The sequence below is a fragment of the Ambystoma mexicanum genome, chromosome 7q (genome assembly GCF_040938575.1).
Source record: "Ambystoma mexicanum isolate Mex_15411 chromosome 7q, UKY_AmexF1_1, whole genome shotgun sequence".
NCBI lineage: Eukaryota > Metazoa > Chordata > Amphibia > Caudata > Ambystomatidae > Ambystoma > Ambystoma mexicanum.
The window spans coordinates 1,064,596,965-1,064,614,886 of record NC_090941.1 but is presented as its reverse complement, the minus strand read 5'-3'; the positions used below and the strand labels follow the sequence as shown (position 1 = coordinate 1,064,614,886).

At 45.6% G+C, this 17,922-nt stretch overlaps 1 protein-coding gene across 4 annotated transcripts in view; it reads right to left on the bottom strand.

The window, feature by feature from the left end:
• Window positions 1-8,277: 8,277 nt before the first annotated feature.
• Window positions 8,278-17,922, bottom strand: part of FHIP1B (FHF complex subunit HOOK interacting protein 1B) — an 889,991-nt gene continuing 880,346 nt past the window's right edge. For all 4 annotated transcript variants that reach the window (XM_069640430.1, XM_069640429.1, XM_069640431.1 and 1 more), the window contains one exon: window positions 8,278-17,399. In XM_069640430.1, the coding sequence (XP_069496531.1) occupies window positions 17,104-17,399 (296 nt within the window). In that variant the 3' untranslated portion in view covers window positions 8,278-17,103. The remainder of the gene's footprint in view (window positions 17,400-17,922) is intronic.

The window sequence follows — 17,922 nt, the reverse complement described above, 5'->3', positions numbered from 1 at the left end:
GCAGGTTGGCCACCACCGGAGCCAGGCATTTCACAAACTCTCTTGGGGACATGGAAGTACGCATCCTCTAGGTCCAACAACGTCAAGAAATCCCCTTTCTCCAGTTGGCCGAGCACGTGCTGCAAAGTGACCATCCTGATTTTTTGGGAGTTCAGGTACTTCTTCAGACGGTGCTGGAATAGGATGGGTCTCCAACCCCCTTGTCTTCTTTCTTACCAGAAAGTATCTGGAATAGACTCCGGAGGACCAGAGCCGTTCGGGAACGAGTTCCATCACCCCTTTCCGTAACATGGCTCACACTTCTTCCAGGAGCTGAGGGATATGAAGCTCCTGACCGTGAACCAGTGGAATACGTGGGCATCTGCGTTAGAACTCAAAGGTGTGCCCCTGGGCGAGAGCATCCAGCACCTATCTGTCGGTGGTGATCTTCTTACACTCGCTGACGAACCTCCTTCCGCCGGCCTACCACCGGGGTGCATGAGTGGTGGCCCGACGTCTTGGTAAATTCAGGCTTGCTGAGGTGCCGGTGTCCTGCCCTGCTGGTGACGGCAACGCTGAACTCCGCTACCGTAGGCCTGGGAGCGACCCCTGTAGGCTTCTTGTATGGAGGATCGGGGAGGTTGCCTTTATGATGTAAAGAATCCCTTGGATGATCTACTCGATTTTCCCCTGGAGGAGCGAAAAGAAGACGAGCTATGCTGTTGAAGAGTGCCAAGGGAACATGCCATCTCCGTATCTGTCTTTATGGCTTAAAGGGATACGTCATCTGTCTTCCCGAACAGATTTTCTCCATCGAAGGGCATGTCCAGCACCTTTGCATGTATGTCCTGATGAAAGTTTGTGTCCAGGAGGACTGATAAAGCCGGATTAGCCGAACATTTCCTTGCGGCAGCCGACACTACCGAGTCCGGCGACGCTTGTGATCTCAAGCACTTTCTTCACCAGCCAGTCTTGTTTGGTTGGAGTTGTACATGGTTTCTTCACAAGGGCTAGGCCCTCCTCCCAAATGTTTTCCAGAAAGGGTACCGCCATGATAGTCTTCCTCTTGTACTCTCGTCGCTGATACAAGAAGCCCTCTTATTTGGTTTCCTCGGGCACAAGCTGGAACAGCTCGGAAGCCCCGGAGATCACCGAGTTGAATGATACCACCTCGTCTGGTGGAGAGACTTAGGGGCGTCCAGGTGCAGCAATTCATCTGCCGGGACGAAATCCTCATCTTCGTTGGTTTCCGTGGCTGTCTCCGTACCAGTGTCCGTGTGTTTATCCGGGTCCACTCATGGAGTCGGGCCAGGCATGGTGGAGGAGGCTGATGTGGAGGCATCGGATGATGCTATTTCTTCTTATGCAGATAGTTTAACAAAGGTAGCGGGCGCCCCTCTCTCGCAAGAACAGACATGATAACCTGTTCAGTGGTTATTAACCACTTGAGAGTTCGCAGCCACTGCTTTTACTCACTGTGCCTTTCACAGATGGGAAATATCCATTTGCATATCAGTCTTTGTCCTGCCCAGGGGCAGTCCAGCACCGAAATACAATGGCAATTCCAATCTGAACGAGAGTACCACCAGCAACCCCATACACGTGTTTCACCCTTGTTGGGGATCATCAGTGAGGTGAAGCTGATGCCTCTCTAAGCACAGTGAGAGGGAGACACCACGTCTGGTTGCCCCCAGGAGACCTAGGGTTACCAATCCCAGGTTCCTTAACAAATAGTTTAACAAAGGTAGCGGGCGCCCCTCTCTCGCAAGAACAGACATGATAACCTGTTCAGTGGTTATTAACCACTTGAGAGTTCGCAGCCACTGCTTTTACTCACTGTGCCTTTCACAGATGGGAAATATCCATTTGCATATCAGTCTTTGTCCTGCCCAGGGGCAGTCCAGCACCGAAATACAATGGCAATTCCAATCTGAACGAGAGTACCACCAGCAACCCCATACACGTGTTTCACCCTTGTTGGGGATCATCAGTGAGGTGAAGCTGATGCCTCTCTAAGCACAGTGAGAGGGAGACCACGTCTGGTTGCCCCCAGGAGACCTAGGGTTACCAATCCCAGGTTCCTTAACAAATAGTTTAACAAAGGTAGCGGGCGCCCCTCTCTCGCAAGAACAGACATGATAACCTGTTCAGTGGTTATTAACCACTTGAGAGTTCGCAGCCACTGCTTTTACTCACTGTGCCTTTCACAGATGGGAAATATCCATTTGCATATCAGTCTTTGTCCTGCCCAGGGGCAGTCCAGCACCGAAATACAATGTTTTCCAGAAAGGGTACCGCCATGATAGTCTTCCTCTTGTACTCTCGTCGCTGATACAAGAAGCCCTCTTATTTGGTTTCCTCGGGCACAAGCTGGAACAGCTCGGAAGCCCCGGAGATCACCGAGTTGAATGATACCACCTCGTCTGGTGGAGAGACTTAGGGGCGTCCAGGTGCAGCAATTCATCTGCCGGGACGAAATCCTCATCTTCGTTGGTTTCCGTGGCTGTCTCCGTACCAGTGTCCGTGTGTTTATCCGGGTCCACTCATGGAGTCGGGCCAGGCATGGTGGAGGAGGCTGATGTGGAGGCATCGGATGATGCTATTTCTTCTTATGCAGAGGCTGCTTGGCGGCCTTCGGCACCACAGGTGTCGGTGCTGGGGGCAACCTCTGCTGAATCTCTCACTAGGGTGTGGAGAGTCGACAGGATGTCCATGGATATGTGCCTCGGCTGTCGGAGGAAACGATGGAGCGCTAGGCCCTGCGCCACAGTCATCCTCGTGGATCGTATGGTTGAACACAAACCTTGGGGGGCTGTTTTGGGGCCTCCTCGCCTTCTCCCCTTTCCCTCCCTGAGAGCTCTGAACCAGGACTTGGCCCGGTGTCTCGCCCTCATCCCCCACTAGTGCTTGCAGCCTTTGCTGCTGTCTCGGCAGCCGTGTCGTGCTTGGGAGGCAGGGATACCCTTTGCGCCATAGGAGCTACCCTCATCGGATCGGCACCTACCACCGCTATGGTCGTCACAGCAGGTGTCGAGAAAGTGGTCGAGGACTTTGGCTGCTCTGGTGGAGCCTGCTTGGGCGGCGCAGCCTTCTTCTCTTCCTTCGGCCTAAGCTTTTCTGATTTCTCACGTAACTTGAAGGGATACGTCCACTGCCTTCCCGGGGTGGACGACTTCCTCTTAGAGGAGCAGCTCGATGGCAGGCTGGCTATGGAGGCGGTGGTGACCGCGGCCTATCCAACCTGGGACCTGCATCATCAGCGAACCCGGTGGAATCGGACTCGTGGTTCTTGGCCTTATCGTGGACCCCCACGAATGGGGCGACTTCAAAGGACTTTGACCTCTTCCCAGAAGGTGACCGCTCTTCAGACTGGCCGGTCCTGGGCGAGGCATGACCCTGCTAGGAGCACAGAGCAGAGGCTTTGCTCGAATTGAGCCATGCCGCCAGCCTGCTCTGCCTGTCTTTCTTCGTATTCTTCGAAAAGCCCAAGCATATCTCACACCCATCCTCGTTGTGGTCCGGGTGCAGGCAGTAAAGACATTGTAGATGTTTGTCCTCAATGAAGACGTTCGCATTTGGTGAAGGCCTGAAGAGGGTCCTTCCCTCCTTTTCCCCCTTCATCATGGCCGGACGGCGTGAAGTAGGCCCAAGATGGCCTTCCAGAAACTTCGACAAATCTTTGCCCTTGAGGGGCGCAAAACTTCACAGACAACGGGTCCCCGTTGCCGGCGCGCCAGGGGAAAAGAGCACACAGGCTATGGTGGGAACAAAAATCCAACATTTCTGTGAAAAAACGTGGAAAAATGTACAAATAGCTCTGAGAGCAACCCGAGGACTCCCAACACTGAAGCGAGCAGTAAAAATCTGAAGATGGCTGCCAGATGCAGGGCTTAGGGAGAGACCCGTTGTTGGATGGGGCAGTATGACCCAGAGGACAGTGATTGGTTTAGAGGAGAAATACAGTTAAATTGAAAGTTAAATTGTTTTTTCTTTTACCGAGGAATCCCAGCCTGACGACAGGGAATATTCATGAGCATGTGAATCCATGCCAGACCCGATGCTGGAGAATAATATTTATGTGAAATTTCTGTGATTGGTTTTATAAGTGAATTTGGAAATGAAATTGTGAAAGTTTTTGAAAGAACTAAATACAATAAATAATAACATACTCATTTTCCTATTCATGCAATTCTTGCATCAAAAATCCGAGGGTCCTTCCATGAGGGTATGCCACTATACAAACCACTACATTACATGACAAAACATCAGTGGGCCTCGTTCCTGCATAAATGAAAGCCACACTAACCACTATTTTTCCCCAATCAGGATCATGAGATTGTGCAACCTAACTATGGGCACTGTTTCTCAGTTGCCGCCCGAGTATGATATATGATATGATATGGCATTTATAACGCGCCTAGACACAAGTGTTTCAAGGCGCGGATAGGCAAGGGAGGGGGGACAGAGGGAAGACAGAGACAACAGTCTTACTAGGCCAGGTGAGGTTGAGATCGCGCAAGTGCAGGGGAGGTGGCGAAGGGGGAGGGGGCAGTGCAGTACATAGGATAACAGTAAAATGAAGACAATAAATAAAAGTGCGGCCAGCTGGTGTTCAGTGCAAGGGTAAGTGTAGACATCAGGTGTCAATTGCTGGTACGGGGCTGTAGGGATACAGAAACAGTTCCCAAGTGCAAGGGTTGCCAGGGGGGCAGTGAAGGTGTGCAACTGGCGGGAAGGGGACCTGGGCCCGAGATCAGAGAGTAGAACGGTAACCAGTGCAGTTTCAGTTTCAGCCAGGAGATCAGCAGGGAAGAGGAGGAAAGAAAGCAGAAGCATAGAGGAAGTCTTGAGGTGCTTCCGGAACCCGGAGATGGTTCTACTCAAGTTTCAGAGAGGTAGTGAGGCTGTTCCAGAGGGTGGCCCCAGCAGAAGAAAGATCTACCACCAACTCGTTGCTTGGAGAAGCGACTGACCCTGAGGGAGTTGGAGGCGGATAATCGAAGAGCTGGAGAAGGAAGATATTTAGGAAGAGAGAGTTGGGGGTATTGAGGCCCCAGAAGGCCTTGTGTACAATGCAGAAGAGGGTTTTGAACTTAATCCTCGTAGCCACTGGGAGCCAATGCAGAGATTTCAGTCCTGGAGAGATATGATCCCTGGGCTTGAGCCCAAGGACAAGTCTCGCAGCCCTGTTTTGGATGAGTTGCAAAGGGCGGAGAGTAGAGGCAGGCAGATTTAGAAAGAGGCTGTTGCAGTAGTCCAGCCTAGAGAGAACCAGGGCTCTGGAGAAAGAAGAATACCTCTGAGGAGGTGCAGCTGGTAGTGTGACTTCTTAGAGAGATCAGAGATGTGAGAAGAGAAGGAAAGTGTGGAGTCGAAGATGACCCCAAGGCTTTTTGCCTCACAGGTGAGAGCAGGAAGAGCCACAAGATAGGCTGACCAGAGAGTGACAGGAAAGGAGGGAGCAGGTGTGCTGATGAGGAGAATCTCTGTCTTATTGGCATTAAGGCAGAGATCATTGGCGGCACACGACTCCTGGATAGCAGACAGACAGAGATGAGAGAAGGAGAACAGGTGGTGGAAGGGAGCCTGAAAAGGAGTACAGACACTTTGGGAATCCCTGCCTGAATTAAAGCTTGTCTTAGGTTAAGATGCCTTCTACCTCTTCACCAAGTCTGGTTGAACTGATCCTGAACCTCGAGCAATCATACACTAAGCCTTGGTGAAGGTGCTAGCCAACCAAGTTCCATGATCCTGCACCACTCACTATGCTGATTTGGGCTGATGGGAGTTGTAGGACAAAACATTGCGGAGGTGAGGTGATAGGGTGGGTACCACTGCCTTAGATACAACAAAAATGTAGAGTTGTGACGAATCCGAGGAGGTTTCCCCTTTTTCCCTAGAGGGAGACCTTTTTCTGGGCACTAGGGCAGTACGTCCATAGTACACTATTGCTCTTGTTGGGAACACACAAGAGAAATATTATGTGGTGAAAGAACTCCACACTGAGAATGGGGACCAGGACAAGCCGGGAACGCAGTATCTGAACGATGTAATAAACCCCACTCCTTCCCCCTCTTTAAATCATTCTTATATCTGTTCAGATAGAACTTACATGTTGTATTGCCAATGTATTCCATCTGGCTTAACAAATACGAGAATCTAAAGACTTCCAGATATCAAACACATAGCTTTAAGGCTAGTACTGGGATGAGAAAGAGGATTGCAAGTACAAGGATTATGTGTAAGAAACAGAATGAGCAATCTAGTCTCCTAAGATCAGTGATTGGCCTGAAGCAGTATAATTTGCAGGAGTTTCAAAGGTGTTCAGGTTCAGCTGCAGGCGCAAGCTGGGAAGTGGAGAGCGAGATAAGGCCTAGCCCCTCGCAAACTGAGCACGGAGGGGAAGAACGCAAGAGAGGTCCCAGACGCCAAGACTCCTCATGTTACTGCGGTGAGAGACCTCCAGACTTCCATTTGCACCAGCGAGCGATCCAGGGGAGAGGACACCCAGCCGGGAAGGAGCAGACGCCAAACGAACCGCTGCCAACCGAGACATAGTCCCGACAGCGACCAGAGCCTCCAGGGAAGCAGCGGAATCTCTGAACAGACCTCTGTCAACCTGGAGTGAAGACACAGGTACGTGGGTTGCCCGGTGGCTGCACAAGGTCCAGGGAGGCACAGGACTGAGCAAGTGAACTGCAAAGAGAGGGGCTGGTACTCTGAAGGAGCCAAAGAGTGTTGTCTACTTGGCAGGAGAGTGAACCAAGGGGTGACAGTGCCATTGTGCGAATGGAGGACCCGCACCTCAAAGAGAAGGTCTGAGACTGTGAGGAATGCCCGAGAGAATTGTCTGCTTGGCAAGAGAGTGAACCAAATGGAGACAGTGCCACTGTGTGAGTCAAGGAATCGCACCTCAAAAGAGGGTCTGGGATCCTAAAGCAAACTTGGGAGGAGTCGGACACTTGGCAGAAGAGTGAGCCCTCTTTGAATCATTCTTCTATCTTTACAGAATTGGGACATCTGGAACCCTGAAAGAAACCAGATAGTGTGTCTAAAAATATAAGCGACCAAGCTGAGCGCTTATAACACAGTAGTGTGAGTCTGGGACCCGCACGCACATGAGAAGTAAAAACTAAAATTAATATAAGAAAAGCCCTAATTTGGCAAGAGGAAGAACCAAACCATTTTCCTGGAGGTCTGGGCTTCTTCCCATACAAGAAACCAAAAAGCAGGATATCTATGACTATAAAACACATTAAGAGAATCCCCACTTTTAGAAGACCTTATGGTGGCAGGGTACCAAGAGGGGGCACAACAGACAATCCTTCATATGTTATACAGCGCTAAAAGAGAGTAAGAAGTCAAGGGGAAAGGAGCGCCACCCTAGCCCTAGAATACTGTATTTTGGAACATTTTCTTTTATTACTTAAATTCCAGCGAAGCTGAGTACTTTTCTGTTTTGACAAAATACTGTGAACTACTAGACTTGGAGAACATACCTTTCTTGCACATTTATCTTATAGTATTAGTTGCAGGGACAGAGGTAGGGTTTGCTGACACAATAGTGACTAACTATATAGTTTTGGACTGCCTGACAATTTCACTAGTTTCTTCTGACGTAGGGAAATCCCTCCTGGATATAGGGAAAGAGAGGCCTTTTGTTATTTAATAAAAGTCTTTACCCAAAAAGATATCACCTTTGTGTCCGACTCTTGCTTCTGACTCCTTACAGAGTAGAGAATGATATATAAAAAGAGTAATCCATCTACACATCTTGTTCTTTTGACACATGCATCAAGACACTAAATTCAGTACTTCCTTCCTCAGTGCAGAGAGGGATTTGTTTCGTCGTATGCACTTTTGAAAGTGGGTGTACTTACTGTTAGTGACCCTGCCCACGTTGTTTAGATTTCACTCTTGTGTACCAGTAAGTAAAGGGCAGTGACCAGAAATCTACAAATGTTGTCTATCAAACAGTAGAGATATTGATCACACTGGGACAACAATAACATTCAACTCATGAATTTAACTTGCATTCTTAAAAAAAGTCCTCAAATGAGTGCAACGTCCATTTTTCCATGTGTTAGGGAATTGTCTCGAAGTCAAAGAGCGAGAGAGAGGCCGAGAACTAACCTTAGTTTTAGTTACTTTTTCAAGGGAACACTCCAGAAACTAATATATGTGGCGTGCAAACCTTCCTTGCTGAACCTCTGGCAAGTATGTTGGCGATGTTACTGTAGGCATGAATCAAAGCATTATTAGGGAACAGTATATGAACCAGACCAGAAACACGGTTAATAGGTTTCCACATCACTATTTATTTTGAGATTTTAAATGTGATTGTTTTTTTTAACCTGAATTAAAACATTTTATGCCAAACACAAATCGCTCCCTAAAAAATCTTTTCTTATGCAAATACAGCTGAGAGACCATATGATTAAATAAATATGCCAATGGGGCAGTCATCACAATGCGCTGCTGATTAAAGGATGGAAGGACACAGTAAAAAGCCCAGATAGGCCACTGCGGTGCAACCTATTTAGAAGTCTTCCTGGGAACAAGAGATTCCTACCCATTAAGAACATGACAGATCTAACAGGCCCAGAGGTTCTGTGTGCTCTACCTCTGAGTGACATGCGCAACATAACCAAACAAGTTGACACATTCTGAACTCAACAAAGGCAGGAAGAGGAGACTTAAAATTAAAGTCTGGGCAAAAAGGCCTGGGTGCTTCTGGGACAGACATGGTATAACAAAAGGCTCCCTAAAAAAATATCAAATGTTTAGAATGACAATATTTGCAGGTCAAACAGGAATATAATCAGGGGTCAAGGGGGAATGACACATTGGGAAGTCTTCCCTGTACTAGTAAGGCTGGAGGCTCACCAGCAGCATAATACAATGTTTTATTGATGCAACCTGCTACAAGATGACTAAGATTCCAGGTCAGGAATGGAGTTCTTACAAGACATGAAACTGGAGTACTGGACAGGGATATTGTTTCTTTAAAATACCATCCACCTGTGCTCAGCCAGCGTTATTTCTGCCCTGCAGAGGTGCAACCCTTGCAAACCCCATTTTAGGCAATGTCCTACTAATTAAGGGTTCCTTTAAATGAATCGGTTAATAAATAGGACAGGCCCCATGATCTGGAGAACCTATCAGTCTGCAACTATCAGTATGCAATCATCATGCATGAGCTGCAAACTTAAAAAGTATAACATTTCTAAAAAGTCAAACCTTAGAAAGACATACTGCTCCCAAATAAATTGTAGTCTGCAAAGCATTTGAAGGGGTTAAGGTTCTAATGCATCCCATCAGTATGTGAACGCTAGTTCCCAAACTAAGTAAAAGACTTCCTGCCTCTACATTAAGACTCAAAACACATGAATCTTGGGAACAACTTTGGAGAACATAAAAGAAGAAAGAAATGTGGAAGGTAGGTCAAAATGTTCCATCTTTAAATACCCTGGTAGGAGAGCAGAGGTTTTTCACTCGCAGAGCGATTTAGTTTCGATAAGCTTCCTATAACCTCGTACCACAGAAAAGTTTTATGATTAATTATTGCAGCGGTCTATTGCCTCACACTGTTCTTCAAACATAGATAGGGCAGCAGCTCTTCTTTTACATTCCCACACACACACCTTTGCAGTCGTTTGACTTGAGTTATTGCATATATTAATAAAAATGTACTCTTAAAACTGAAATACAGAAATCAACACACACACGCCAGGTAAACTTAAATGTAACACAATGGAAGATAGAAAAACAGCCTTGCACTTTTTTAAAAGGGCACTTTTAAGCTAGCTTAAAATACTTGAATACAATAAAACAATTTGTGAGTTGCAGTTGAATAGGTACCAAGTCTAGAAATGGCTTTATGCAGCTAAACATCCGAACTGCGCAACCTCTGCATGGAGAGGTTTCAAAAACACACTGAAAGTGGTCCATGCATGCTTTTAGGTGCTGCAATCTCAAAAAGGATGCACTTTCTGAATGGCAGCACCGTGGCAGTCAGAGCCCACTTGTGGAAGGACGGACTTATAGGAGGTTGGTACAGCTGTGAAAGCTTGCAGAAGTGGGTCCCAAGAAACTACCCAATTACTATTAAACCTATCAGGGAATTACAAACAAAGGCATGGTGAGGTCCAACAGAGTTGAACTTCCTTCCATGATCAAATTAAAGGATAAAGTGCCACTTTGAAGCATCATAAGACCATTTTTTTAGCCAGATGGTTGCAAACAGATGATAAGAACTGAATGAGCGAATTATCAATTATCAAAGCACAAAGGGCAGGTACAAAATTGAGGCCCGACAACAGGAGAGTTGCATGGCTATGCCGAGGGGGGTTAGAACAGCAGATTAGACATTTCAAAGGGATCTGTCATTGCCTTGATGGCAAAGAGGTTAGAGAAGGCCCTTCCAGACAGATGTAGTTAATTGCACAATGTTGGGTAGCAATCAGTATGAACTGCTTGGGTCAAATGTGCTCCACTCCTGTAAAGAGATACAAGCACGCAGGGATTTTGTATAGTATTCAAGCGTGTACATTAGCTTTACATTTTGAACCATACTGTGTCTTGTGGATGGCGCATACCATTCGGTTACTGCTCTTTTGCTCCAGAACTGCTAAGAGAATTCGAGATTCAAGATACAGGAGACTTTGGATCTGACAAGTGAAGACAAAGTGGTGGACCAGGTTGCTTTAAAATGCAGAATACTGAAATGCAACAAATCAAATTTAAAGGTAAATAAGGCTAGAAAGGTTTGTAGGCGTACTTACTACTGTATTTGTACATAACTGACCTCATGTCTGAGGTGGTCTTTCACATTGCACTGCTACCTAGTGATAGGTATCTATTAACTTGAGGTTAGCAGCAGGAAGGCTCGTCTCACAGACAATATGTGGCCCCCAGACAGGTACTATATGACATGTTTTCCTTTTAACAACAGTAGGGAATTGTCCAAACTGAGTCATGAATTCACTTAATATGTATGAATAAAACACTGACCTGTCAATGCATGGCATGCTAACAGTTACCACTTGGAAACCTTTTACCAGTGGGACCGCTACACCAACTAATCCCTCATCTTTGGAAACCCAAAGCACTACCTTAAATCAGAATGGTGGTCAAGAGAGTACAACACACCAATACCTTAAATAAGAAACTGCTGCACTGGACCTTCCAAAGATGGAGGACAACCTTCATAGTGACAAACCTCAGGGGATAAAAAAACAAAAACCCCAAAGGAGCCCCTATTAGACAGAACAATAAAAGGCTTTGGCAGAAATGAGTTAACCAGTTATTTCAGAACTTGCAAGACTGCAAGGTATGAACCCTACTACAGGTCGAATAGGAGCCCTTAACCATATTTATATATGGAGGCACTTCCAGGTCAAGACGAACCGAAATGAACTAACAAACATGAACAACACATCTTCAATACTCCTATTACAGCACCAACTGGAAATCTTTGTTCCACGTACAGGTATAAATAACCTTAGTGAAAGGTTTATGGGTTGTTAACATCACAATGAGAACATATAAATGTTTTTAAAAAGAACAGAGGAGTTTTGGTCCATCCACCCCTAAAATAGGAGTGAATAGCTCTCCTTAGAGGGATACATGTCCTTCTTGATAGGTCTAGTGCCGCAAGGATAATGGCTTCTCTGAACTGCCCCAGCTACCAGGAAAAGGAAGTGTTAATCAGCAGAATGGAAACAATGCACGAAAGTGAAATGCCAATCCACAACCGGAGATCTTCGGAGTGGACATTCCCTGGAGCAGAAAAAGGGGCATATGTAGTTCTCAGTGGATGCACAGATTAGCATGAGGATGTCTCCCTGTCACAGGGATGCTCTTCATCAATACCCTGTGCAGTACTCATTCATAAAAGATCACCTTTCATCTGCTGAAGGCATTCACCAGCCACTGAACGGGCCTTCCTGCAGAGCCCAAAAACAGATTGACATGGCATCCCTGCACAGAAGGAGAAATCACACATCACCTCCCTTTTTGAAGTAATGCATTGTGTAAACAATTAGGGTGATTGATTGTCCTCAGTTACTAAAGGGTGTTGTGGAAAACTTTCCAATGACTGTTGAACAGATCAAAACAGATGGGATTACCAACCAAAAGTGGACTCGTCATCAAAAGAGTCACTTCTGGCAAGGCTAATGAAATGGCTTTCCATGGATTAGACTGGATGCAGAGGTCCACCAGAGCAGATCCTGATGAACATATTTGACAGTGCTAGCCGTTCCTCTAAGTCTCGCCCATACTGGGCACACAGAGACATTAGAACAAATTGCAAGGACCGTGAGCAGAGTCTTGCTTCTGGCACCCATTCTCTATATGAGGCCATGAGAACTAAAAAAATGAAGAAAATATCGATCGGCCAGATAAGAGTCAGGATGGAGCAGACATCTTGTAACAGACGGGCCATACCAACTCCAGCTTCCTTAGTTTGAGTGCCCATGATCATCCACAATGAAGATGATCCTGAATGAGTGACATCAATTGGTCTTCAAGTTAACCAAGAATTCCAGGGAGTGATATAGCTTGCACATCCGCCTGAGATTAGGAGAAATGTTATCAGCCAATCACCTAGATCTGAAAAGACAAGAGTGCTGTCCCTTCTGAGATGTGAAATGACTTTCTTGAAGATTTGGTAAAATGTCAGGCTGAGTTAGGCAATCCTATGGAACGAAAAAGCCAGGGTTAGCCAGAACCCTCAGGAACGCATAATACATTATATCCATGGATCTCTGTATGTGGTCATTACTGTACTACAAACAGAATCCTGTTTCTTTCTGCATGAGTAGGTCTTTACCATCCTACCTATGCTAGTCAAATGGATTTTCTTATTGTCAAGGATTGTCATCCCAAAGGCACTTTAGCCGTCATGATACCGTAAAAATGAAAGTGTAAAACGGCAAAGCCATCACGTCAAGTAGAAGCATCTTTGAACCACGTTCTCGTATATATCAATGCTTATTTTCACTGATAGAAATGAGCTGTGCCAAGAGTTGACATAACATTTCGTTTTCTGATTTCCTGTTTGTGGTGAAAGACTCCCTCTTATGTACACAGCAGCATGCCACTTATGGGCCATCTATTCGCCAATACAGAACTTCTCTGCACATCTGATATTTAACCACCATTTGCTACACAGCCTAACTCTGGAAAAGATGCGCAAATTTATTTTTGCAAATTATTTCATAGAACGCTTACTAACTAATTGGTTTTAAACACATAGTGCAAAAAGTGTGCCCAAATTTCAAAAGATTCATGTTTTTCAAATTGATTTCTTTTTTTAGCCATCCAGGCTTGCCTACAGTTTGGACTCTTGACTTTTCATGAGGAAAGCAGAAGTAAGCAATCGTCAAAGGATGGTCCCTCAATTCCCCATGGTGCAGTTCTTTTGCAATGTTTTGGGGTGGCATTCGTTGTCAGGGTTTCGGTTTACTTCATAGTGGGACTTGCGCACATGCTTTGAAGACTGGGGTGGGATGCAAGTTTAGGTAGAACAGATCTGGTCCATCGAATGTTAGCTAGAGGTTCCAAGAGGAAGATGCAGGTGAGGATTTCTGCTGGTAGGGTCATCTCATGATGATATTGATGAACTCATATTCATCAATATCAAAGCCTGGTGTGGGTATATCTTCCGTAGCAGAGATGAGAATAGGCATGGATGCTGCAAGTCTCGAGCGTCTGATGAGCAAGGAGAACTACTATCAAACGGTAGGAGCAATGACTGTCTGGAAGCCATTGTTTAGGAGTGTTGAAATACCTCAGAAAGGTATGCCGGATGTGGCCATGGAGAGATTAGTGTGATCTTTCAGTGGGAGCCAGCGCAGAAACGTTAGAGCTGGTTTGTTTTCAGATCATGTATGGACCCAAAGAGGATTCAACACAAAGACTCAATCCCCCGTTGTTGTTTAGCTACGACATGGGTTTTTGTCAGTTGCATTGCTAGGATTTTACACTGCAGGTAACATGAAAGGGCTATACTCTTTGTGCACTTGTCGGAGTATTAGCTTCACATGCGGGACATGGTGCAGACCTGTTCTTGACTTAATGTTCACGAAATAGGGGTCTTGGTCTATCAACTTGTCTTTGTCCTGCGCCTGAGAGTGGTGTCATCTGCCTAGTGACGTAACGGAGACCACCCATTGCTCTGCATTATGAATTCAGAAAAAAAGGGAACTAAAAACCCTTCTTCACATAGTAGGCAGCGCCAGCACAACAATAGTCAACACAAGGTAACTTTGAAAGTAAGTGTGTATTTGATGTGCCCTATTTTGAGACACGTGTTTCGGCAATTGCTTTGCCTTTTTCAATCAGGGCTAATAGGTGTAACATTGTCTGTCTGTCACAATTACAATTTTCTGGTTGCCCTGTTAATAAAGCGTCGGCAACACTTACTTTCAAAGTTACCTTGTGTTGACTATTCTTGCACTGGCGCTGCCTACTATGTGAAGAAGGGTTTTTAGTTCCCTTTGTTTCCCTGTTCTTGACTTAGTGCTGTGTGGTGCGACAGACTCTGCAGTCTCTTGCTTGAGAACTACGGCAGATGCAAACTTTTTGATCACTCTGTCTGCAAATCCCAATGTAAAAAAAGGCCTGCCCGATGAAGGGTCCTCCATTTTCCTAAAAGTGCACCAATATAAAAGAAATGTGTCAGCTTAATAAAGGAATTATCCTTTTAAGATTTTGGTACTGATTGTTTGCACTAATCTGGCTAAAATGGCCTTCAACTTACAACTTGAAACAGAGAACGGGGGCCCATTGAACGAATTAAGTAAAGAGGGATTCCATTCCAGGTTCTACAGAGATCACGACACTCAAGCAGTACTTGCACAGCACCGTTATTCCTGCGGGACACCTTGTCTAACATTAGCACACATGCTAAGGATGAGATGATGCAGCAACAATTAAGATGCTTGGCAAGCAACATTTATAGAAAAATAAATTAGAGAAGCCAAACGAAGTCAAAATGATACTGTATTTCTTCCAAAGAAATATGCCAACGTCCTAGTTGCATACACACAGATAGGAGAAAAACACCAATAGGCCCATCTTATCTACACAATTCCTTGCCTTTAGCAACACCTTGCACTCTACTTAGTCTCCAGGCTTGTCTCTGGTCTAATGGATAGCAGTGCTTTAAACTGAAAAAGAAGGCAGGTACTTGCTATCTCAGAGAACATATTACCCATGGGGGGAGGTACAGCATTTTACCTTCCACATAAAAGGATCACAGCTGCTCATAGCCTGCCAGTACCTACCTATTGCCAGCACTTAGAAGGCAAACAGGTTTCCATCACACAGAGGCCCAGCAAATACAGAGGAAGTTGGACAAGACACTAGTCTTCGCTTCATTTTGAAATGGGGTGACCAAAGGCAAATATCACCTCCGCTAGATGCAACGCTCTGCTAACAAACACAGAGACAGTACAAGGGTGGGACTGATTACGATATTGAGATGAGAATTCATTCAACAGTGAGATATAAATAAACCCTACTGAAAAGGCTCGGATTATGAGTAAGCAACCAGCGGGCATAAAAGCTTTAGGCATTGATTACAGTGCCAGAGGACTTTTGGCCTATATTTGTGGGGGAGGGTTTGCGGGAGAGGAGATGTGAAAGGACATTTACAGAAGGATCATTTAAAAAAACATGGACCTGCTGACAACCCACCATCCTGAGAGGCTATAGGTCGGGGGGATGGGGGGGACAGAATGCATCATCAAGTGTGTGGATATTACTACAGCACCTATGACCGGTGCAACTAGGTGCATACGAGGTCCGACGGGTATTGGATCTGAATCTCTGCCCAGGAACTACATCGATTCTGACCAGACATGGCTGGTCATATTTATAAAGCATATCTATGTACATATGGAATAATTTACAAATACATGAACAGTGTATAACATGTTCTTCATAAAACATTCATTTTTAAATAAATTAAAAAATGTTCTGGCCCATCCACACTTATCATTAAAACAGTTTTTTTGGTGATGGTACTAGATGTTGGTGTACATATACAAGTCTAAAACGCAGGACCAGTCAGTAGTGTTTTCCAGGTTTTTTTATAAAAAAAACTGGGCATCAACACCCAGTGGTTTCTTCAGAGTACATGGCAGCTGGGGGCGCAGGGCTTTCTTTCCTCCGCCCCAAGAAGCAGCTGCACATGGACCACTTCCAGCTTGAAGGATGATCCACAAGAAAATAAAGTCCAGGTTGCAAGCATGTGTTATGTGTTGCTTCTAGCAGTGCTGCCAGCCTTAGAAATACACATACACTGGTAAAAGTGAGAGGCAGAAATATACTATCCCCCTTTACTCAACCTCACTCCATACTAAACCATGAGCAAGCTCGAGAGGGACTGTCTTTCATGTCATGAACAGATTCTTGGGAAGCTGATGTCCTTCCTCCAAAAGCAAATGGGTATCAGTAAGTAGATGGATAAGCCTTTGTATGATATGTGCATAAAGACGTGAATGTAGGTAGTTGGCCTTTCTTACATTTTACCGCCAGGCAGCTTCAACTAGCCAGCCATTTTTCTTCCATCAACTTTGAAAGTAAGAAACACCTTGTTATAAAAAAAGTTTGACAGTTGGCAACATTCACAGAGTCTCATTTTCACACTTGACCAAATGGCAGGAGAAGAGTAATGTGGCAACGTTTGCTCCGGTTCTCCCCTTCCTGCTTATTTTCTTTCCCCCTCACATGCAAACATCAACTGTGTGGTGATTGTGGTCCCAAGAAGTTGCTCTCTCGATGCGCCAGAAGGTGGTGTGATTGATTGGAGTTATGTTTATCTGCCTCTTGTATGAGGACGGGGAAGGCAGGAAGATGGCTGTGTTGCACACTCCAATACATGACTCTTTAGAAAGCTCCTCTTGCATGATAGAGAGCAGGCAAACAAAGGTACTCCGGGCTCCTCTGCTTTCTGCCCATTTAACTGGATAGTGACATCACTTGGATGGTACGCGTGCACGCTCAGCTCCTCTCACTCACTGAACAGTCACTACTCAATGGAACGCAGAGGATAAACCACTCAGTGACCACAGGTCTCTTGGATGTTATAAACTCTGGACCAGACTTGACAGGTCACTCCTCCATTGACTCTAGTATAAACGGTGACGTCACTGCGTGCTCCTGTGCAATGGCTGCCAGCTCCTTCAGGAACTCTACAAAGATGACTGCACAATACACTGCGTTCTTCACCCTGAGGGCCTCATTCTGTTTCTCAGCTGAGCTCTTGAAGATGGAGGTCCCAGACAAAGCATGCAACACCTGTCCTTCCCTCATGTGCTGGAAAGCAAGTTGGGCAGCCTGCCGAGCTCTGGTCGGGCTATTGGTGTGGCGCAAGATCAGCTCTCCAATGGACGGCTTCCGACTTTTAACTGCAAGGTAAAGAAGAGAGGGCATTCATTTCATATACACATATAAATTCAATGAAAATATGCAGATTATGCTAGACGTACAGCAACGAAAGAACAAATAAATAACATCCACCATTACATGTTATCCACATCTAGAGGTGGAGAATTGGCAGTCCAATTACGACAACCATTAAAGTTTGAGTCTCTAATTAAATTGAAAACTTTGTGGTGGTGGCGGTCTTAGTGAGGTGTAATCATGCCTGTAAGGAAAGATTTTCTTTTTGTTGCTTTCCCTCCTTATGCTTCTATGGAACTCCCCCAACCTTTTGCTGTTGTTTTCAAGCTGACCACAATTTTGGGGGTAAGTGAAGCCTCTTTGCTTTTCCCTTGCTAAGCTTATCTGTTTTGGGGCACTGATCAGTCCCTATGGCTATCAGTGTCAGGGGCTCTGTCCTCCATCACGAAATGTCCTGTTTATTTAGCCAAATACACCTCACCATACAGTGAAGTATGGTAAGGAAATTTTGTATTCCTTTCTCTTTGA